The 23,286-nt window shown below is 40.3% G+C and overlaps 1 protein-coding gene and 1 long non-coding RNA gene across 3 annotated transcripts; both read right to left on the bottom strand.

Moving 5' to 3' along the window:
* Nucleotides 1–50: 50 nt before the first annotated feature.
* LOC109971953 (sodium/potassium-transporting ATPase subunit alpha-1) lies at nt 51–18,102 on the bottom strand. 2 transcript variants are annotated; one of them, XM_020620527.1, is made up of 23 exons: nt 18,085–18,102; nt 16,779–16,898; nt 13,572–13,631; nt 11,773–11,874; nt 11,486–11,587; nt 11,275–11,388; nt 10,866–11,000; nt 10,100–10,217; nt 9,630–9,898; nt 9,227–9,535; nt 8,187–8,321; nt 7,436–7,628; nt 7,083–7,258; nt 6,806–6,942; nt 4,977–5,127; nt 4,672–4,840; nt 4,416–4,570; nt 4,113–4,236; nt 3,679–3,824; nt 3,413–3,543; nt 2,673–2,774; nt 1,097–1,188; nt 51–231 (listed from the first exon to the last, which is right to left on the bottom strand). In XM_020620527.1, exons 2-23 carry the CDS (start codon nt 16,806–16,808, stop codon nt 203–205), a joined length of 2,979 nt encoding a protein of 992 aa, XP_020476183.1. In that variant the 5' UTR covers nt 16,809–16,898; nt 18,085–18,102; the 3' UTR covers nt 51–202. The 2 variants fall into 2 exon arrangements, with proteins under 2 accessions (XP_020476183.1, XP_020476182.1); XM_020620526.1 differs by lacking the exon at nt 18,085–18,102 and adding an exon at nt 17,301–17,465.
* Nucleotides 18,103–18,177: 75 nt separating this feature from the next.
* Nucleotides 18,178–22,534, bottom strand: LOC109971954 (uncharacterized). Its single transcript, XR_002276620.1, has 3 exons — nt 22,342–22,534; nt 22,077–22,113; nt 18,178–18,213 (listed from the first exon to the last, which is right to left on the bottom strand). It is a non-coding gene; the product is annotated as an uncharacterized LOC109971954 (long non-coding RNA).
* Nucleotides 22,535–23,286: the final 752 nt, after the last annotated feature.

Genomic DNA, 23,286 nt, shown 5'->3' on the forward strand with positions numbered 1-23,286 from the left:
TGTCTGAGAAATATTAGTGCAAAAGAAAAAATATCCAAGCAGCCTCAGTGCACAGTGGTACAGAAATGTTTTATTGTGAAGGACATATACATCAACATATTCTTAATTTATCCATGTGTGGTGTTTCTGTGTTTCAGACAGTTGTGTAACCTGGCATTAAATAATGCTGAAACAGTGACTGCTCCCTTCATGTTCAGTTGACTCAATAGTATGTCTCAAGCTCCACCCAACCTAGGAACCAGAGGAGACAGAATTAGGGACAAAGATTTTGGGATGATGGGATGATAAATTCAGCCTCTTCCTAGAGGTCATACAAAATCTCCCTCAGGAGAAATGATTAAAAGGAGCAACTGACACTGATGTGACCCTGGAGCCAGTTCTACACTGTGTTTTTGGCTCTTACAACAGTAGATGTAAACACAGTTCAATAAAACTGTATTATAAAAAACTTTCCTAAAATACATAAGATATGTGAAACTGTGTCAGTTTAACTTATTTTCCCCTCAGATTTGAACACATTTATCGACCATGGATAGATAGTAGCATGTTCACCAATCTGTGCCGTGGGGCTCAGATGTAGCAGACACACAAACACTCACACATGTACAAACACAGCTGCATCTGAGCCAGCCCTGCATGCAGGTTCTGCTCAGCTCAGTGGGTGGAACGAGGCATTAACAATGGCTGGGTTAAAGGTTCAAATCCTACTGTGTGGAAGGGAAACATGCATGTACACAAAAAGAGGACAGGGGGACATACAATGCTTGAGCTAAGCACATACATATTTTTCATCTCAGCTCTCTGTATTAAGCTACTGATTGTCATCAGTAGCATCGCATTAGTAAGGGAGGGGCAATACAGATTGCATAGTCTAAACATGTGTCAACTGCTAGAATGTCAGTATTATCTTGTTTTCCCCACTTTGGTTATATTTGGCAACCAAGTCTTAGTGAAACCACTGAGCCAGTTGATTTTCCTGTACTAATTTCCCATTTGAACAAAATGAACTAATCCTGCCCTCCTCATCCTTTTACATTCACCTCCAATTAAAGACAACAGGCAAAAATGTGTGTTAAAACCACTGTAGAGGGCTTACCGCCTGGGTTGCGTCTGAGGATGTATCTTCTGGCTTCATCATAAACGAAGATCAGGAGGGAGTAGGGGAAGGCACAGAACCACCACCATGGCCTAAAGTATGGATGGAGGGACAGGGAGATTGAGTTACAACCTAAATGTGGCAAGAGCACTTATTCAAGCGCTGTTAGGGCAGAGACACAACAAGCCGATGGTCGGCCATCGACGTCGTAAGGTGGGTTGGCTTGGAGTGTCTCTGCCCTTAGAGATGCTCAGTTAGTCTGTAACATCAGTACAGGGAACTGTATGGTCGACTGATATGTTCATCTCTATATCGACAGGTTCAAAAGCCTGATAATGCAAAGCTCCAAATGCATGGTTTCTCAGTGATACTGTTTCTTATACCAGTATGTTTTGCAGATTTAGTGGTGTAACTGGTGCAGAAAGTTAAATCTCATCTTTACAGGGAACAAAAGTAAAAGGTCAGGAGAGGGCACTCTGATATTACTGCTTCAAATGTCACAGTAGGTCAAGGTCAAAGTGTTTATTTGTCATATGTACAGTTAGGCAACGTGTTTCCCTGTACAATAAAAATTCTTACTTTGCCGTCCACATGAATGCCACATAATACAAATGAAATATAAAGTAGATAAATAAGTAACACTAAATTTAAGGCGAGACAGTATGTACAGCCATTTAAAACATCTTCTCAAAATGAAAACCTTTAGTATTCTACAATATGGTTAAATACATCTTGGATTCTTCTTAGCAAAAGGTACCCTTCCAAGTCAACTCTGAACATAAATTACAGTCAGAAAGAAACTCTGAGGTAAAGGCATCAATAAACAAAAAAGAGAGACACAAACACAGAGAGCAGATGAGACAGAAATAGGAACAGGAGGACAAGGTCAAGGAGGAGACAGTTACTGAAACAGAAAGAAAGAGAAGCCCAGGTCAGTCAAGCATCAGTCTTCCAAAGAGAAGGGTGAGCGGGTGGGGGAGGAAAGGACACAGAAGCAGATGAAACAGAAAAAAAGTGGTGAGGAAAAAAGGGAAGATTCAAAACAATAACAAGGAGAAGAAGACAATCAGAGCCTATCTGTGTGTGTGTACTCTCCTGAGCTAATGAGCTTTTCTTGCCCTTACTGCTTTCTCATTTTCTCTGTTGGGCAGAGTCTCCTCAGTCGAGAACGTGTTGTTCTTCATTCTGCCTCTGAAGTGGAATTTACCAGTGACACTACATAATATCCATATTTCTTTAGAAGATAATAAAGCTAACACACACACACACAGCACTGACTGACTGATAAGGAACCTGTGGGACTTACAGTAACATCAAGAAACAGAAAAAAGTATTTCACAGATTACCAGCTTAGTAGGGATAAACCTAAGGCACACTTTGTGCTCATGAACACCCCTGCATATATGGACAGACACCAAATATTCAGAACATTTACATGAAAAACCCTAGAAGATATCTTGGGAAGCATATTAAGGAGACTATAGATTCCCTGCTCACCATATTTTAAAAATAAACTCAGTGTACCTTTGACACAAAAATCAGAGTATATTTTTGTATACGTGTGTAACAGACTCACTTGAGAGGGTACATTCTGAGGGCCACATCCATGCCAGGGCAGTATGACAGGAAGGCAGCTAGAGCTGTTTCTTCAAACAGACCAAAAATCAGGATGCGGTTCCTGTGGACGCAAAGAGTTGACACAATCAGCACCATTTTACTAAAATGTACTGTTTTCTGTACATTAGCCTGAATGCATTCTTTGCAGTTACTGTTGTAATGAAACTTTCTAAAGCAATCAATATATTTCCTTAAGAAAAATCTGGATCCACAAAACAATAACAGTTTAAAAATTCATTTTCATCTATTTTAGTATTTGATGAATACTAATGACTACACTGCTGTCAAAGAAACACACATAATCTAGATCATCTGGTGTTTCATGAATAAAACTAGATGAAATGGGATTTTTATGAGATTTGTCTTTTTGTTTTTTTTATTCATACTGTTTTTGTCAGGTTTTTCAATGGTAGTTTTTGCTTCTGTGTGAATGTAGTGATCAGAACCTAGAGTGATCATTTGCTTTCTGCCCTGACCAGAGTACATAAGATGGTTTGCCCAACATTATCCCAACATTTTGCCAAAAAGCAGAGGACATTCCAGTGTAAAATGAAATAATTAAACCTGTTGGAACTACAGACTCCCTGTGCTGAAGAATCTATGTAAGTACCTAGAATTTATCATGTGAGGATATCAGGTTTGGAGTCACTGTCTGTAGTTTAAAGGTCTTATACAGTATATATTGCCAAGTGTACATACTTCATTCCCTGATGAATGATGGAGTTTCTTCTGGTTTTACAGATGATCAGATCGGCCCATTGGACGATCACAATACTGGCAAAAAATGCTGTGTGGCAGGTGAACTCTACAATCTTTCTGCGCTCATATGTCTAGGATATATAAAATTGACAGCACATTAGCATTTCTTCTATTCTCCTTGAAATTCAAATGAACCATTCATTTTTGTTTAAGCATTACCACGTATGACAGATGATAGCATGATTAAAACCACTGGATGTACTGACCCACTGCTGTCCATAGCTGTCTTCCAGGTCATTTATATGGTTGTTATCCCAGAACACTCTGAGCCCCAGCAGGTCCATGGGGAGGAAACCATTTTCAGCCAGGATCACAAAGTATGCAAAGAACCCAGCTGTGGCCTGCATCATTCCTAACAAAGCAGGAAAGCAGTTAAACTTTATGTGGTCACTGTGTTTCCAAAAGATGAGCAAGTGTTTTAAATCTCATTGAAATGCTGCTTCTATAAATCAGCCACATTGCAGGAGACATTATGTTTGGATTTCCCACACCAACCACCAACCAGTACTGACACAGTGAACATATTGTAATCAGTAACTATAATATATACTTCACTTTGTCACTTTTTGCAGGGGCAAGAGGTGCACAGCAAACATAATAAACAAATATATTATTGACTTATTAATTATACTGTACTTACCGATCTGTCCGTAGGCCATACTGATGAGCCTTTCATTCACTAGTTTGTCTGTTTTGGGATTTCTGGGTTGCCTCTTCATGATGTCACTCTCAGCTGCCTCATAAGCCAGAGATATAGCAGGGACCTGGGAGACAGGAAGTGAATAAAAAGGAAGTTAGTTAAGTCAGTTGAACACCTAAGTTAACAAAATGTAACCTTTTTAAAAATATCATAATAACAGAGATTAGATCTGGCTGTCAGGACACATTTGTAAATTGAGCAGCTTGACACTTTTTTAATCAGATGACCAGGTAAAGAGCTCACCATGTCAGTTCCCAGGTCAATACAGAGGATGGTGACGGTTCCGAGGGGCAGAGGGATGTTGGCGATGATGAAGAGGAGGAAGGGTGAGATCTCAGGGATGTTACTGGTCAGAGTGTAGGCAATGGACTTCTTCAAGTTGTCAAAGATCAGACGGCCTGACAAAGTAATTTAGAAATTAAAACTGTGAGAACTGTGAGAAAACTAAGCTGGTACATGCTCACATTTCTGCAGGTAAACATCCCAGTGTAGGTCACACCTTCTTCTACTCCAGTAACAATGGAGGCAAAGTTATCGTCCAGCAGGATCATGTCAGCGGCCTGCTTGGAGACGTCAGACCCAGCGATCCCCATAGCAACACCAATGTCAGCTTTCTTCAGAGCTGGAGAGTCATTCACACCGTCACCTGTTACAGCCACAATGGCACCCTGAAGTGAAAGGAGATGAGCATTCAAATGTTCACTTAGTGCATGATTTAGGTTTTTATATTAATAAATACAGCATAATAGAAGGCGTTCCCAATTTGAGTCCATGAAAATGTCATGAATTCCAGGTGAAGCTAACCTGTCTCTGGCAACCTTCCACAATAATCAGTTTCTGCTGAGGGGAGGTTCTGGCAAAGACAATTTCTGTGTGGTATTTCAGCACATCGTCAAGGAGCTCCGGGGTCATCTCTTTCAGCTCACCACCATGGACAACACAGGCCTTGGCGTCCCTGCACAGGAAACCACAGTAGCATTAGGACAAAAGGTGAAATCCAGCATCTTGCTTCTGTGGATGGGAACCAGTCTGGTCATTAAAAAAAAAAAAAGCAAACTGGGAAAAAAGAACTTCCTTGAGAAATCAGACAGTATGTGGCATTGTCAACAAAAAGCTCAATTTACAACAAAGTGTTCTGCTTCTTTGGGTACATGTTGTAACATTAAACCTTCTGCAGACAATGAATCACACATTTAGTGCCATTGCAGAAGATACAGGGTAGTGTAATGACCCACTGACACCGGTTACATTTCTCATCAAACATACATCTCTTGCATGAGGAATCTTTCAAGGATGTCAGTATTTTTACAGCGTGACTGCAATGTGAACACACAGGCTAAACTTGCTGATGAAGAAACAGTAAAGCCACAGGCTCAGAGCCACATGTAGATTTGTTTGTCATCTGTGAATTAATGGTAAAAGATTTTCTGGCTGAGAAGACTGCAGGGCCTCCTTAGCCAACTGTGATTTAAGTTTGCATTTAGCAATACTGGTACTAAGCAGAATTTGAGAGCTATGCTACATTTAGAAAGCAGATTTTATACATCCCAGTCCCCAAGAAACCCTTCGTCAGTGGACTGAACGACTACAGACCTGACGCCCTGACATCTGTAGTCATGAAGTCCTTTGAAAGACTGATGCTGGCCCACCTAAAGGACATCGTTGACCCCCTGCTGGACCCCCTGCAGTTTGCCTACCGGGCAAACAGGTCAGTGGACGATGCAGTGAACATGGCACTGCATTACATCCTGCAACACCTCTTTGTGGACTTCAGCTCGGTGTTCAACACCATCATCCCGGACATCCTCCACTCCAAACTGACCCAGCTCACTGTGCCTGTCCCCACCTGTGATTGGATTACTAGCTTTCTGACACCAGCTCAGGAAGTTCGACCTGCCCCAGGAGCTGCTGATACAGTTCTACAGAGGAATCATTGAGTCTGTTCTCTGCACCTCCATCACTGTCTGGTTTGGCTCAGCAACCAAACAGGACAAGTACAGACTTCAGCGAACAGTCAGGACTGCAGAAAAGGTCACTGGTGTGAGCCTGTCTTCCATGGAGGACCTGTACACTTCACAGGTCAAAAGGAGGGCGGAGAGGATCACTGCTGACCCCTCACACCCTGGACACAATCTGTTTGAACTCCTCCCCTCTGGATGGTGCTACAGGTCACTGTGCGCCAAGACAACCAGGCACAAGGACAGTTTCTCCCCCCGGGATGTCACTCTGATTAACACTTAACCCATAGCAGTATGACTGGATAATAGCCTCAGTGCAATACCTGTAAACATACATTGTACAGATTATACAGATCTGTACAGGTCTCTATTTTTCAAGTACTCTATTTTTATTTTTATATTTATCTCGTTACCTAATGAACATTCCTTTGTCCGTTTGCATTGTTTATACTGTTTATTTTGTTATACTATACAGCCTTATAGTGGTATATTGTTTACTTGCCCTTTGCTATTGCTGTACATAAGGATATGTACTGTACGTACACATTGAGAGCCGCTGTACCAGAGTCAAATTCCTCACGTCCAACACACCTGGCCAATAAAGCTGATTCTGATTAAGATACAGTTCATACTCATGCTTACAAAATCTGCTCAAAGCTAGTCAGGTGAACTAACCTGGGGTTGACCTCTGCCACTGGTACATTCAGGCGAGCAGCAATGTCTTCAACAGTCTCGTTGCCCTCAGAGATGATACCCACACCCTTAGCAATAGCTTTGGCCGTGATGGGATGGTCACCTGTGACCATGATAACCTGAGGAACAGAGACAACACAAAACACTTGACACACAGATCTTTGTGTTGAGGTTTACAAATCACCATCTTGCAGAAGCCTGCAAACCACAATATTCTTTTGAATATATTGCACATTTAAAAGACACTGTAGCCGCATACCTTGATTCCAGCACTTCTGCATTTACCAACAGCATCAGGCACAGCAGCACGAGGAGGGTCGATCATGGACATGAGGCCAATGAAGCAAAGTTTCTCAGTGGGGAAGTTCACCTCATCAGTGTCAAAAGCAAAGCCTTCTGGGAACTGGTCATCAGGCAGGTTGAAATGGCAGAAACCTGAATAAGACAAGGACAAATGCTTGTCATTTAGTGAAGGGACGCAACAGTATACCACAAATAATTGAAAACATGAGGATTTAAGAAATAAATCTTACCCAGTACTCTCTCTCCCAGGCCTCCCAGTTCCAGGTAAAACAGCTTAGTACATGAAGATAAGAATACAACTGAACATACCAAGTACTCTCTCTCCAAGTCCACCCAGTTCAACATAGGTGTTCTGGAAAGCATCTTTCATCTCTTCATCTAGAGGCTGCTCTTTGCCTTGGATCATGATGGTGGAGCACCGCTCCAAGATCTTCTCTGGGGCTCCTTTCATCACCAGCAGGTGCTTGGTCTCTCCAGGAGTTGTGTTCTTGTGAATGGAGAGCTGTGGAACAAGTAGAAAAGCTGGAATTAAATAACTCTTTTAATGTTATTACCAAATATTTATTTAAAGCAAAACTCAGTTTAAATCTAAAATGTTCAGAGTTGGACTTTAAGTCATTAGTCCTTAACAGGTCGATGTTGTCAATGCCATGAGACTCCTAAACAGCTGACAGGAGTTTACCAGGAAATAGGTCATGTACTGTCGACCTGTACTGTCTACATTCTCAGTTTGCACATGCATAATTGCACACTGACTGCTGACTGCTGCACATGCTGTTCCCTTGCAGCATACATTCTCTTATATTCTTATATATTTTTTATTATACTGCTGCATTTGCTGCTTAAAGTGCCTTAGATTTAGTGTTACTTATTTATCTACTTTATATTTCACTCATTGTACAGGGAAACATGTTTCCTAACTGTGCATATGACAAATAAACACTTTGACTTGACTTGACTAGACACCACTAAACTCAAGCACTAGAGGGCGTAAGTCAACACTTACTACTACAAATATTAAGTTGTTTTCATAGCACTCGACACTGTGTGAGCTATTTACTTGGTATTTGTCGGTAGAGTTAAAGGGGATCTCAGCAATCTTGGGATATTTCTCTCTCATGTCTTTAACGGATCCACAGCACAGCTCAATACACTTCAGCAAGGCAGCTTCTGAGGCATCGCCGGCTACTTCTCTCTGAGAAATGGATCGAAGAATTGTTTCAGGGGGTCTAATTACATGACATCTCTGATATATTTACAATATATTGTACATGACAGTCAGTGCAACAAAGATAGGAAAATATTTCATATCGTTATTTCCATTGGAGGTGAATTTACTTGAAACTAAAGCTTCAGGAAAACTGACAGAGATGAATCTACTGTATAAAGGACAATACTGGCTATGGGGATTTATTGTTAATTTACATAAGACTTTTACAGTTACAGCATCTGAGGCTGTATAAGCATCAATCGCAGATGATTATGGATCAGCTTAACGATCCATTCCACAAAAAGACAGCACTATGTGGCTGTTTCATCCAGTCCAAGTTCGAATGCATATTTGGTACATAATTTTGCAATACAAAGTTTATTGTGCTATATTTAATTATTCCCCAACTGTGCAGTTTGAGAAAGATATAAACTTGCCAGTGCTCATTAGGAAATAAGCCTGTGGGTCTGACTGGCCATCTCCTGCTACTGCACCAGTTATATATTTCTGAAAAAAACCTAACTATGCTGAGTGCTTTTTAGAAAGATTTGTGGTGCAGTTTGGCTGTATTTATATTGTGCTGGATCAAAAAAGTTCCTTGCCAAATTATAATGCCAAGACCCCTCTCAGACAGTAACTGCATCTCATGCCTCCTCTGGCTACAGTATCCAGTTAGGTAATCTTCTAAGGAAGAAACATTCCATTAGGAATTAAATTCACCTCCATGGTTGTTTACAGCCAGGGCTAAGGAATTGTGTCATACCAAAAGCCAAAGTCATTGATATTGTCCTGCAAAGTTAAATTATTTATACTGAACACAGAATGAGTGGACTAGATCAAAACAGCTGTAAAAGCTTATAGGAAGATGTTGCACACAATAAACCGTTTACCTTTAAGATGGGAAGGTTGCTCTGCTCAGCCAGGAAGACGGCACGGTTGCAAAGTCCAGCAACTCTGGCCAGGGCAGCCCAGGTGGCTGAGCTCCTGTCGAAGGAGGTCCCGCTCTGGTTCTCTGTGGTGTCGGCCTCGTGGATCTGGTTGTCAAACCACATGTGGGCCACAGTCATCCTGTTCTGGGTCAGGGTGCCAGTCTTGTCCGAGCAGATGGTGGAGGTGGAGCCCAGAGTTTCCACAGCTTCCAGGTTCTTCACCAGGCAGTTCTTCTTGGCCATACGCTTAGCAGTCAGAGTCAGACACACCTAGCAACAGAAGTCAAATGATTACATTTACTTTGCATCAAGGCATTTATTGTACACACTGAGATTCCAGCTGAAGATAAACACCACAACTCACAGTGACAGTAGCCAGGAGACCTTCTGGCACGTTGGCGACAATGATACCAATGAGAAAGATGACAGCCTCCAGCCACCCATATCCAAGGATGAGTGAGAGGATGAAGAAGGACACGCCGAGGAAAACAGCCACGCCAGTGATGATGTGGATGAAGTGCTCAATCTCAATGGCAATGGGAGTTTTGCCACCCTCCAGACTGGAAGCCAGGGTAGCAATACGACCCATGACAGTTTTGTCTCCAGTGTTGATGACGATTCCTCTGGCAGTACCTGGAGAGAGCAAGAGATTTGTTGTGCCTTCAGGTTAGGTGTGGACATAAAATATTCTTCAGATTAGTTTATTTATTAAATGATTAGATCTTTTTTTTCTTCAGACTTCAAATCTATTATCAACTTACACTGCCTCCCTATACTGGCCCAACCTATGTAGCCTTGAGTTTAAAGCTGTATACAAGATCACTAATTGTTTACCTTCAACACAGTTGGTGGAGAAAAAAGCTATGTTTCTTGTTTCCAGTGGGTTGTCGTTGGTGAATTCAGGAGTCCGAGTCTGTGGCTCTGATTCACCGGTCAGGGAGGAGTTGTCCACCTGAAGGAGGAAAAATAAAACCAGAATAAAATACCAAAGATCTCCAGAGAAGAGAGAATAACAGGATGCCTTCAGGTTAATATGAAAATCAAGTTAAGTCAAGTCAAGTCAAAGTGTTTATTTGTCATATGTACAGTTAGGAAACGTGTTTCCCTGTACAATGAAAATTCTTACTTTGCCGTCCACATGAATGGCAAAAAATACAAGTGAAACATAAAGTAGATAAATAAGTAACACAAAATCTAAGGCACTTTAAGCAGCAAATGCTGCAATGTAATAAAAATATATAAGAATATAATATAGAATGTATGCTGCATGGTTTTTTATTTTATTTTATTTATTTATTAGCTTATTTGTTGAGAACAAAAGCAAGAAGGTGGTGGATGATACATTTTGGCTTAAAAAAATGAATCTAAGGAGCAAACAAGTTTTTGAGTTTGAGCGAGTTAAACAAAATCTAGTCAGGAAGTGACTCACAGGAAGAAAACTGATAAACATCCATCGGATGTTATGCAAATTAACTACTGACAGACTGTGAGTAAATCATAAACTATTAACACACATTACTGTAAGGTAGCTTCCTGCTAACCACCGCTACATAATGAATGACTGTTGGGTGAGATTAAAACAAGTTCCTGAGGGATGGACCTTGCAGCCATGGGCAGAGATGATCCTCAGATCAGCAGGGATCCTGTCTCCACCTTTCACCTCCACTAAATCTCCAACCACCACATCCTCAGCATTGATGCTCTTCTTCTCACCGTCACGGATAACCAGGGCTTGCTACAAGACCAAAGGTGAAATATAAGGTTTTATGGCAACTTCTGAACTTAAGACATTTTATATAGATTTTGCTTTTATTACCAGCGCAAACCAAGTGATAAATGGAAGAATGTGTCATCAGTGCAATAAAGCTGCTGAAGTAATACCGCTTCTTACCATAGTACAACATATATATTTGGTATGTCCAGCCTTTTCAACCACTACAGATTATAAAGCAATTAGCAATTTGGGAACAATAACAACTAAATTAGTTTTTCAGTGCATTCTATCTCACCTGTGGGACCAGGTTCTTGAATGAGTCCATGATCTTGGAGCTCTTGGCCTCTTGGTAGTAGGAGAAGCAGCCAGTGATGATGACGACAGCAGACAGTACAACACCCAGGTACAACTGCAGGTAGATTATTGGTTAGTTCATCTTTGTTGGTGTTAAGTCTTTAATCAGTAGGTAAAATTTACATATCATAAATTGACATGGTCATCTTTACATTGTCATTCATAGGTTCATCTTCTGAGGCAGCCTGGATACCAAAAGCAAGGAAGCAGAGGACAGCACCGATCCACAGCAGCATTGAGAAACCACCAAACAGCTGTAAACAATATGAAATAGCTTTCAAGTTTCAATAATTTGCTGATTATACTGGCTACAGTGAATCAGAGTACATTTGCATTCCCCAAAAAATTGGCATATTTAAAATAAGTTTGTGTTTTGCATGGGAAATGTTTCACTCTTGACTGTGAATTTCAGACAAGAAGCAACTTTTTTTGTTTTTACCTGTCTACAGAACTTGACCCATTCAGGTGTTGTGGGAGGAGGCGTGAGAGCATTTGGGCCATCTCGAGCCAGGATCTCTTTTGCTTTGGAGGCAGTAAGACCCTAAAAAGAGACCCAAGAAGACAGCCAAAGGTTTCACTTTGCACACTGGTTAAATGATTGCACATTTCCTCACACCAGCCTGGTACGCTGACAGAAAGAAAAAGAGATGGGATTGAGTAATGGATAATTATCTCACCTGATGCATGTATGTGGTCACGTCTGTTTAAACAAAGGATCATCATTTTAAAAAACATGAGTTCATTTTCTGGCTCTGACTCAGAGGCTGTTCTTGTCTTTGTTTACTGGAGTGTGGAGTGGTATACTGTTTAATTTGGTGAACGGGTACATTGGTTGACTGATTGGTTGATCAGGAAGTGGTTGATTAAGGTTTGGTTGAAAGAAAAACAAAAAAACCATATCAACAGGAAGAAAGATGTTTAGAAATCCTCCAATTACAGGTTTCACTTCTCACAGTTCTCTGTAATTAGACATTAAAAGCTTATGGTAAATCACAGCTTGTGGAAACTGTGTGAGACAGGAGGATCAGGTGTATTATCAGTGAATAGCATACTTCAACAAGGTCAAGGTCACAAAAACAATAAAGTAAATTGAGAGTAAGGCTACTGAAGGTCTCTGTGGAGGGACACCAGACATGAAAGGCAGCATTTTTGTCTTGTTGCTAGGGTCAATCCGACCAGTGTTCCTGTATGAATGAGTTCTTTGTGTTGGTGCAAACTCAGACAGATCAGGCTTCAAATAACCAGCGGCAGTCAAGCATTTGGCCCCTGTGGGGTTGTACTGGGTTGCATAATGGGATTCTTTATATGTTTATGTGTTCTCAGCTAAATGGAGACCATGGCTGATACAGATATAGCTGCATTTCCCTTTCTTTTATAATATGACACACTTGTTGACTTGAACTGGGCAGATAGTTAAAGTTTTATTTCTTCATTTCTCAAGACAGTCTTCTCAGCATTTTCTGCTGTCACTTCAGTAGAACAGATTTTGTCTGTGGTGCTCAAAGCACTGAAAAATTGTATCGAAAAAGTTAAATAGTAATGAGTATTTCTTAAAACAACAACTGTGTACTGCTTGTTCTGGACACAGGCTTCTCTGTGAACATTTTTATTGGACCTACTTTCTACTACTATCTGTTGATAGTGAATGCTGATAGTATGTTTACAGAGCATTAGCAAAATATGCCTCTCTTAGAGAACTGTTTTTTCAACTTGACATATCTTTGGGGAACTTACTCAGAGTAAGAAGGACACTGCTTCAGACTAAAAGGGTTCCTTAATATTAAAAATGTCGCTTCTCTGTACATTAAGCACTACAGACAAAAATTCCACTGTATTGAGGTGAAGCCAGAAAATAGACACATCAAAAAGAGAAATAAAGCAAAATAATTATTTCTAGAGAAATAAAGCAAATGTGCATGGTTAGACACCACTTGAAGGTCTAGAGAAGTATGAGAGTTATATGTAATTTGGATGAACTTATATGCAGCTAAATCACCTTCTGCACTAGTTTGCACTACTCTAAGATATTAGAACAATCTGTGGGACAGATACATGACAGTATTTGTCAGTGTAAAATGTTTCTCTGTCCTTTTGACTTCATTGTGTGCTGTGAGAATTTCCCCGGGCTCTGGGCTTATCTGCTTCTGTGGAACTGTCACTAGCAACAGTACAGTAACTCCAGGGGGCACCGACATACTCACTCACGCTCAAAAACAAACACACACAGAAGGTGCTCACCCTGGTTAGGTCGGTTTCATATTTTCTGTGAAGTTCTTCCATGGTTAACTTATGGTCATCCTATGGACAAAAAGAGAGAGAGAGATTGTGTAAAAGCCAAGCCAAAATCCCTGTAATTTTAAAACCACAGATATTATCTCCTTTGAGGATTAAAAATGTCCTGTCATGTCCTGCAGAGGGACACAGGGAACATAAAGATGACGAGGCACAACCGGCCATCTGATCAGGATTGTGGGTGCATGCTGCTACTCCATACCATGTCATTTTAAGATGAATCAAACAGACACTTCAATAAAACAGCTGATGACTTGAAACCCACTGAACACAATGGCCAAGCCACCGCATGCTTGGTTTCGTATGGCTCCATCCAAACAGTCAGTTTACTGTGAACAAATAGTCTGTACAGCTGAATCTATGTCACCCAACTGCTATGGTAATGTTTGCTCCCAAGTGGATTGCTCATGTGTTTGATATTTTGCTGGAGCTTACCAAAGAGTGCAGCCCATTCTCACGCCAACATCATCAACATTTATTTTATGGAAGATTTTAGAAGTGTTGCTTCTATAGTTTAAAAAGGGTTTCATCCAGTAGCAGTCTTTATTTTTAAAGAGCAGGGGAAAATGCAAATAGAAGTGGATCTGCAAATGAACAGCCAGAGAAGCTGAGAAATCCACGTGCCTACACTATCTTGCTGAATAACGCCTACAGTGAAAGAATGAATAGAGATTTTTCTGATATAATGTGGATGATCTGCAATAACATTTGACTCCCACCTTCCATTTTTATACTGCAAAACAACAACATATTCTAATCCTTTTACACAATGCAAGACAGTGAAACATCCCAAATAAAGATGCCTACACTGGTTTCTGTGGTGACATACTGGTCTCAAAAATGAGTTCTTGTTGTGACCAGTATGTCAACAGTGATCTTGTATACAGCTTTAAAATCAAGGTTGCAAAATAGACCAGTAAAAGAGCGATCATCTAAAGTCAGTTTCCATGTCAGCATGGTATTAATAATATTTTTTCTCAGTAATTACTTATGATTTGCGGCAAAAGCGATATGCTCACATTCTTATAACACTGCTTTCAATGTGCAAATATAAAATCTGGAGCTAACTGTTAGTCCATAATGAAAGAATCAATAAACGACTGATGGAATGAATAAAAAATGAATGTATAGCATATTAAGCATGACATTTTGCTTATAACACTAAACTGTGAAAGGCCAGGCAGAGCTGTGCAGTTATACCCACTTTCTCCAGTGACTCTAAAAAGTACATATAAATGTAGAGGGGCTCATTTTTTCCACAAACAGCTGAAAGCTGCAGAGTCATTGAAATGAATATTGTGTAAATATGTAATGTCACACAGCATTTACTCCAAACTCCAGAAGATGAAGACGTTAAACTCAAACGTCAGACTGAAATTCCACTTAAAACTAAATGGGACACTGTCATGTCATGTATTTATACTTTTGTGTTGGACCTGGGTGTATTAAAGTGTTTGCCAGCAGTTGACGTTCTTCACTAGCTTTGATACTCTGGTTCATAAACACACATGTTCTGGACTACTTTAGGAAATAAACTGCAGCCACCACTGATGATGAACTCAACCAAATGATTCTTCTGTATTTATACTTTTGTGTTGGACCTGGTAACATTTTTTTCACATCACTGGCTGATTTGTGTTACTATGGGAATCGTTTCCATTGTCTTAAGCTGGACTTTGGAACCTCAGATAATTGTACCATAGTGCAATGATCAATAAAAAATCAGCTTCATGAGCCCACAGAAACCCACTGCTACTGCTTTACTACAGCCCCATGGGATATCATTCTTTAGCCACCCTGGATTATAACTCATTAATCTAACCTTTTCTCCAGACACAATGAACTTTCAACTGTTGAGAAACACATGAAACACAGCACCTGTTGTTAATTGTGGTAAATTATATGCTAAGTTTTTGGAAATGATGATAAACTGGTGATATGGCTGCTGTGGCATTGAGATGCCCTTCAGGACTTTGAAATCTAGATGAGAATTGTATTACCTCATAAGTACTGAGACCTGCTGGACGACTTTTGGCACATACTGTTGATGAATTCCACAGAAACATGCAGTAACTAAAGAATTCATTATAAAACTGGCAAAAGGTCACAGTATTCATATTCTATTGTAATTTTAGTTTTTGAAAGTTACTTTGCTATCATACAGAAAAACTGCACCAAGCTAACAACATCAGTGTGTTAATGGTGTAGTTCAGTCTGCCTCCTCATGACCTGGCCTTGTCAAGGACATTGATGTATCCTAGTTAAGTGGCACGTTGTCAGGTTTATGGACATATACACGCATGAGAACAGTTTTAGCAAACAGTTAGGGTTACAGATGAAACTGTGACATCTTTAATGACTGTATTTCTGCCTACAAAACACCGCCACTGTACATTTAAAGTCAGTGTAGGAAAACATTAATTAGCCTACCACAATGACCTTGGGAAATGACCTCAGTCAGCCACAGATTCACACTGAGAAAAAGCTGACACCAGTGGAAAGTGGCCAACTGTTCTACTTCTCTACGCCCAGCCAAACCTCCATGTATGCAACTTTACAACTCTGCACATTTCTGCACAGCCAAAGTAGCTATGATGAAAGTGGCTATAGATAAAGTGAACTTGCTCTTCTAAATAAACTAATATAGGTTTGTAAAGAAAAGAAGCAGAATAATAAGCTTACTGGCTGTGGAAAAAGGACTAATTTGTATGTTTTGAGAAACTGAAGACTCTGGAATGGCAGCAAAACCTCTGACCTAACATTTCAGCACTGAAAGCTAGCCTACTGTAGATAAGCATGACTTAGAAGTTTAGTATAGCTTTGGACTCCTTAACATATGACAGCATGTATTATGGTGTAAGTAGCAATCTTTATAAAATATGGGCAGACTGCTACATCTCATGTGAGGCTGTCTCAGCTGTGATTGTGTCACAGTAGCAGTGACATAAAGGTCAGAATAAAAGTATGAGGCAAGCAGTGCATATGGGAGGAAATGGCTTTAAAGTTTAAGAAGGTCTTTTTAAGGTGTTTTAGGAATATGCCTGTTCCTTTCTGTTTAATTAAGCTGGGTTTTGTAGGGTTTGGCATGTATCATCTTGCCATAATCACAATAGCTCCAATCAAATATTTACAGGCTATTATAAATGCACTCACCAGGTCAACTTCTTTCTTCAGTTCTTCCATATCTTTCTTTTCTTTAGCTTTCTTGCCTTTCTTGCCTTTCTTAACCCCATCATCCGAGGTTGGCGCCAGCTTGTACTCATCCTTCCCTCTCTGGATTGAAGACAGAGAGACAAAAATGAGCTCCTGAATAAGACTGAGCACATGTGGGAGAATGCCCTGAATACACCAGTTAGTGCACAGAACAGTGTCAATGTTGCCATTCAAACGTGCTGTAGAAAGTATTAATAGTTATTCCAAGAACTCTGAATTACACTTCCAACTGGATAAGAGCTCCCAAAACTAATCTGTGAAAAACACTAAGCCACAAACTGTGCGCTCACACAGCAGATTTCAAAACGTAGGTACAAAGTACATCAGGCAATCCACATATGTCAAGCTTAACCACTAACTTGTGACCAAAACTTGGTCTCAGCTCAAAGACTAATCTTAACCAAAAAAGTTTTAGAAATCAGGCCAAAACATGTGACAAAGTTGGGAGAAGGCAGTACTTACTCCCAGCCCCATGCTTGCAATGTCAGTCTAAGAACAGTCAATCCAATTGTCTTTTTAAATTGCAACTTTCCTACTCCGCCTCACTCTCTCTCTCTCTCTGTCACACACTCTCTCTCTCTTCTCTCAGCCTTGCTGCTTCCTGTCTTCCGCACTCCCCAGAGCAGAGAAGACGGGTTACTTCACAATAACAACCCTTTATAACCACAACTGGCTCACCTGCCTTGAAGGAGGAGCTTGGGGGGAGGGGAGGTGGGTTAGGGTGAAACTGAACAGGTGAGTTGTATGTTGGAGAGGGGTGGGGGGTGCACCGGGGGCCAGTAATGGTGGAGGAGGAGTACAGGAGAAAGGGGAGTGGTAAATCGGTCGACTTCCCTGTTTTGCTCTCACAGCTTCCTGTCTTCTTTCACTCTTACTCATTCTCTTTACTCAAGCCATTCTGTTCCCCTTAAGCTTAGTTTTGACCTTCACATGCACCAGGCAGTTGCTTTGGACAACCAAATCCAAATGACCATGCTCTTCAGCTCCAGAGAAACTTGAGAGACTCTCTGTGACTGTTTGTTCTGTTTGCACTGTCTGTGTGCGCTTCGTTCACTGTACAAACAGGAATGAACAAATAAGAAAAAGGCATAATGATAGAATTAAAAACAGACAAAGCTAGAAAGGTAAAAGCCTAGTTCTGCAAGTGAATGATTGCCTAAAGCCGAATGAAGCATTTGAATAACAAAGGCTATAGAAGAAAAGAAGCTGATTAACCAGACTGAGGAGCTGATTAAAACAGACTGACCTTTTTTCTATGAGGACTCAGAGAGAGGCTGGACAAAACTGCTGCTCATAGCAAAGATAACATGTGGAATGCAAAAGGAGGAATCCACTGAGCCTTTACCTTTCCCTCCCTGTCTGAGGTCAGTGTGCCCTGTTAAAGGAGAAAAAGATTGCGAAATCAATTAATTGTGAAAACCTATCACTTCAAACAAGTGGTGCTAGAAAATTTTTCATGATGCTCAACCTTTGTGTTTGCTTTGTGTATTGCTGCACTGCTTCAAATGTCACTGGCCTGCTGCTCCCATACAGCTGTTAAAGGATTAATATGTTAATCATCCTGAGAAAAACACAAAAATCTCATTTGAGACCCAGTCTGGCCTGAGTCCTCTAATGTGTTCCGCTGAGATTTGGGCTTCCTGCCCAAACTTGGTCAAAGTTCGGCTGCTATTAAACCTCAAATAGATACAAACACATATTTAACTGGTCCAGCTGATAGACTAACAGGAGACACAAGTTCTGCATTTCCACTTGGAACACCAAAAAATAGTTTTAATTAAGGAGTGAGCCACAGAATGCCCCTGAGATACACCTCCTTGAACACATAGTGATTTCTCAACTGGTCGGTCAGCTGGTACAAAAAAAGTCTAAATTGACAAAAATGATGATGTATATTTGTGCAAAGGCTTTCAGTTTGATGAGTCTCACTTCAGTCACAATTCATCTCACATCTAAGGACACTCATGACCCTGAAGTCACAAAACCAAGGAGTGGTCTTCCTGTTCACTGCAGTTCAGAGGGAGGAGGAAGGCTTGTTCTTGTAGGCTGGCTGATGTGAGGGGGTTGCTGGATGTGTTTGTAGTAAACGTTTGACTGTTTACAGTGACTAGACTATGCAGGGAGGAATGGGATGTTTCAAAGATGAGGACAGGGAAAAAGTCAAAGAAGGAGGGGGAGGTGGGGGTTGTAAAATCAGAGTGAATCTGTTCTGTTAGTGTTCCACCTGTTGTACAATTAAAACTGTCTATTGTGTTGCTGCCTTAGCAGTATACAGACCCAGAGGACCTGCTATGGCAGTAGTGTATTGAATTCAGTTTGTTCCAGTTCTATTCATCAGGATGAAATAGATCCAGAAGAAGGAGGGTGGTGATGTAAGATGGCTGAGAAAACGCTTAAGGGCAAAGTTAAAAATAAAATAAATGCTATTTTCCTAGACTGCTGTGTATCCACTCTGATAATGCATGTAGCTCGCCACAGTACAGCAGAACCCAAAGGAAACTGGTTTGTGGTGCAGTAACTCGTGATAATCGGCTGAAAGTCTTTAGGGTGCTAACTAACAGCGCATGCTTTGCAACACATCCGCAGCTGCACTGTAGGCATGTGTATGCACACTAGCTGCACAGTGACCTATCACCACACCTGCCACTCAATTTGCACACACAGTGACAGCTTCTGGTTATACTTTAATTTGGAGGATTTGTACCTAAATGTGTTTTAGTCTTTCTGAAATTGACCTCGTGCACAGAAGTCACTTCTGTACCAATAAAACCAAAACTAAAAACCATGTCTGAGCCTCCCTCAGAGTTCTTCATGTGGCTGGGGTTTCAGTTTTAATTCAGTAAATAGTCTTGTTTAACCCCAAACAATTCTCAGCTATACATAATAAAACCAAGCCTTTAGAATACCACCAAAGTCAGTAGTAGCAAGTGAGGTCAGGTAACTTTAAGCCATGTAAGAGTACAAGTTGAAGTAGTAGGTGTTCTGTTTCTGTTAAAGAAGTTAAAGGGTCGATTCACACTAATTAGAAAATGATCTTTTCTGATTTACTCACAGTACATGCAAATAGTTTGGGTTTTGTGTACTGAGGTTTTGAAAAATCAGTTCATTCACCTCCACTGTCATTGGGGTAGAGGCTGAACTCTCAAGGGCAGATATCTCAAGACCTCAGCAGAAAAAAATGAAACTATATGCATGCTTAAATACCACCAGTGGTAAATCAGTAATCAACCTTTTAACACAGACAGTGCATTTTTAACATAGTCTGTTTGGTATTAGCTATTAGCTATGCTGGATTTAACCTTTATTACAAAGCTCAAATCCAAGTTAACCCTTGTGGCTGCAAAAGACTAAAGTGGTCCTTTGGCTTTTCCAAATGTCTCTATAGTGTCTATACTGCAAGATGCCCTTGTGATACTCAGACTGTACTGAGCTTTGTACCAAGTCTGACAAATCAAACCAAAAGTGCTTTATACGTGTTATTATTTTATGATGGCCAGAATTTCCTAGCAAAAGAGGAGAGACACAGACAGGGCAGAGAAAAACAGCAATCCAGACACATAAATGACGATTCCACAGAATTAAGCATGAACATTGTTTTCTAAAATATGGTTGAGCTAGTCTGTGAAAACAAGCTGCCCTTTTCCTTGTTGATGGATCTGTCACTGTGGAATAGATCTGTTTGTAAGCACACTACAGTACATACAGTACATGCCCAGTATGGCTGAGTTACAGCCAATCCCAAGTGCAGTGCCACTGGACATTTAGAGCATCAAACTACCTTTCATAGCGACTTCAGCAGTGCAGGGGACAGTTAAAACTAGAGTTCACATGGAGAAAACATTTGCCTTGTTAAGTCTGAGGAGCGTGCACAGATATTTGTCTCCAACAGGAGCAATGACAAGATTTCAACTATGAAACCTTGATTCTTATTTTAGGTTTTATTTTTATTTTTACAAATCCAAGCTTCTTACACCAAACAGCAAACAGTGGGATGAAAGATGGGAATAGATGAGGAATAACTCACTACAGTATGTGTTCATTTCAATTTAGCATTGAACTAATTGTATTGACTGTCGTATAAACTATGCATACAACATGTAACAGAGACTACTGGGAAAGAGGAAGTGATTCTCATACCCACAGTCATGAGTCAAATTCCAGCCTGCCACACTGTAAGAACAGTATGTTCCCCAGGAGTCCCACACGACATTGCTGTGTTCTGACAGTACAACTTATTTGAACAAGTACAGGAAGCCATTCGCTACATTCAAATGAACTTTGTAGCTGTGCCTTTATTCATGGAAAATGATTCACTTCTTCACATTGAGTTTCTTTGGCTCTACTATACAACTAACAGTGCACGTGACTTGATCATGATTCTTCTCATACTCTTTCCTGGAAGCTGTAAATACCTTCCTCTTGCAAACTGACCTGTAAATGTAGTCTCATCACCAGAGCAGACTCACAATTCATCTCACATCTTTCACTCTGAAATCTTTTCAGAAATGATCTAACCATTCAATCCAGTCTTCTTTCTCAAATTAATCCAGGTGTATTTTTTCTGTGATTATGATTCTATTTGAATACATTTGGCTCCTTGTTGATTGACCTATGCACCTTGAGGGTGTTTCACTTGGATGTTAAATACAGTATACCCACTAAAAAGTATTTTACAGGATTTTGAGCTTTAAAACATATTAAACAAGATGTCAAACCTCTCTTTTCTTTCTGCTGAGTGCTCTGGCTTTGTCAAGCTGAAAGTCAAGACTGCAGACAATTAGGAAAGCAAAATACAGAGAAGATGAAAAAAGCCACAAATCTATTAAACTTCCCAATCCTGTAGTGTATGTGGTGTAAAACTAAAGACCATCTAGTGTTTCTTCTCTAGGTGCAGCAAACCAAACCAGATGCAGCTGAAAATGATAAATGGCAGACTACAGCCAGTTTCTCAGAAAGTAAAGCTGAACACTTCCTGTTAGTGCCACTGCTGTCCCAAACTTTGAAGCCTTAGCTGGTGACGCCTGCAGTTCCCATGAGAATATGTCTCTGATGCACACTGGTGTAATTGCCAGACAAAAGCATAAAGCACACCAGTAATAGTTCGTTAGATGCAAGATCCAGGAAGCTTAAAGAACAAACTGATGAAAAACATGGAATCTACAGGCCAAGATGATCAATGGCTCAAAACACATTTTCTCCAGTTAGAGAGCAAAACCCCTAAAAGGAGACTTCACATACCTGCTCAAAATTCCCAGCTAAGGTGTTGGTCTCAGGCCTGAAAAAAGAGGAGTGAGATTTTTTCTATTGACTCTTGTCCACAACATTTCAGTTCAGCATGCATACTTTTTTGATAATTTGGTTTGTTTTGGGTGCACAGACATTGTTTTCGAACACGTGGCTTCGACAAGAACAGAAAAAAGACATATGTCTGCATTCAAACATGTTATAAAGCCTCAAATGTCCCTCTACTACCAATAATAACAGATAAAGAAGAAAAAGACACCTTGGTTACCAGACATGACTCCATCAGCCCCAGTCTTCTCACACCTCTTCTACCAGGAATCTTTGCGTCAACGTCCAACATCCTTCTCCTGGAGTGAAAACCACAAGAAAGAAAACAGGACACTCTTGCCCAGGCTGGTGAAACTCATAAAAAGGAAAGCCACAAAAACTTCAGTCTCCTCTAGTTTTCAAACTACAACAAACTGAGGACAGATTAAAGAACTGGAACTGATGTTTGTGAATCCCACTCAGTTTTCTACCATCCTTGTGAGTACTACTATACAGATAACCATCAGTTCTTGTTATTAAAGACATTTATCATTAAACATAAATTGTGCACTTAATCTGAAAGATTTTGTATGATTTAGCATAAAAATAAAAGTTTTCAATCACCAACCTTACAACTAACTAACAGCTATTTATAACAAGCTGTACTTACTGTGAGATGAGCCCATCTTCAGAGGAAACTGGCGAATACTCACAACCAAATCACAACCATCAGAAGTCAGACAGGAAGCAGCACACCTCTACACAATACATAGTCCCTTTAGGTGATATCAGAGAGTGTAGTGACAGTTTCCACTGCTGTGTGATGACATGTAACGGTGCATATTACTAGGGCCCATAAACAAAACTCAACAAAGGCAAGATACATTGTTCAGTGTATTAGACTCTGAATTAGCCTTTTAAGCAGTTATTAGACCACCAAATATCCTCTCCATTTAAGCTTTACTTTGGCAGTGTGTATCCTGAATCTGTAGACTTATTCTTGCATAACATGATAACTGAAAAGTAAGAATGCTTCCTTTTTGGTAGCACTCAGAAACAAATGTTATGATTTATGACCTTGTCTAAAAACACTAACAAAAGATGGCACATTGCAGTTAAATGGATCATAAACACATACTGACTCAGGTCACATTATGCAGCAGAGTCAAAGAAAGAG

Source organism: Monopterus albus, unplaced genomic scaffold (genome assembly GCF_001952655.1).
Source record: "Monopterus albus unplaced genomic scaffold, M_albus_1.0 scaffold240.1, whole genome shotgun sequence".
NCBI lineage: Eukaryota > Metazoa > Chordata > Actinopteri > Synbranchiformes > Synbranchidae > Monopterus > Monopterus albus.

What these genes read in the sequence shown, in the direction of transcription:
- LOC109971953 (XM_020620526.1), bottom strand. An exon ending in TCTCTGCCCATGGCTGCAAG is followed by an intron (nt 10,218 to 10,865) that starts GTCCATCCCTCA and finishes TTCCTCCTTCAG; the next exon opens with GTGGACAACTCCTCCCTGAC. An exon ending in GTGGCAGAGGTCAACCCCAG is followed by an intron (nt 5,128 to 6,805) that starts GTTAGTTCACCT and finishes TTTCCTGTGCAG; the next exon opens with GGACGCCAAGGCCTGTGTTG.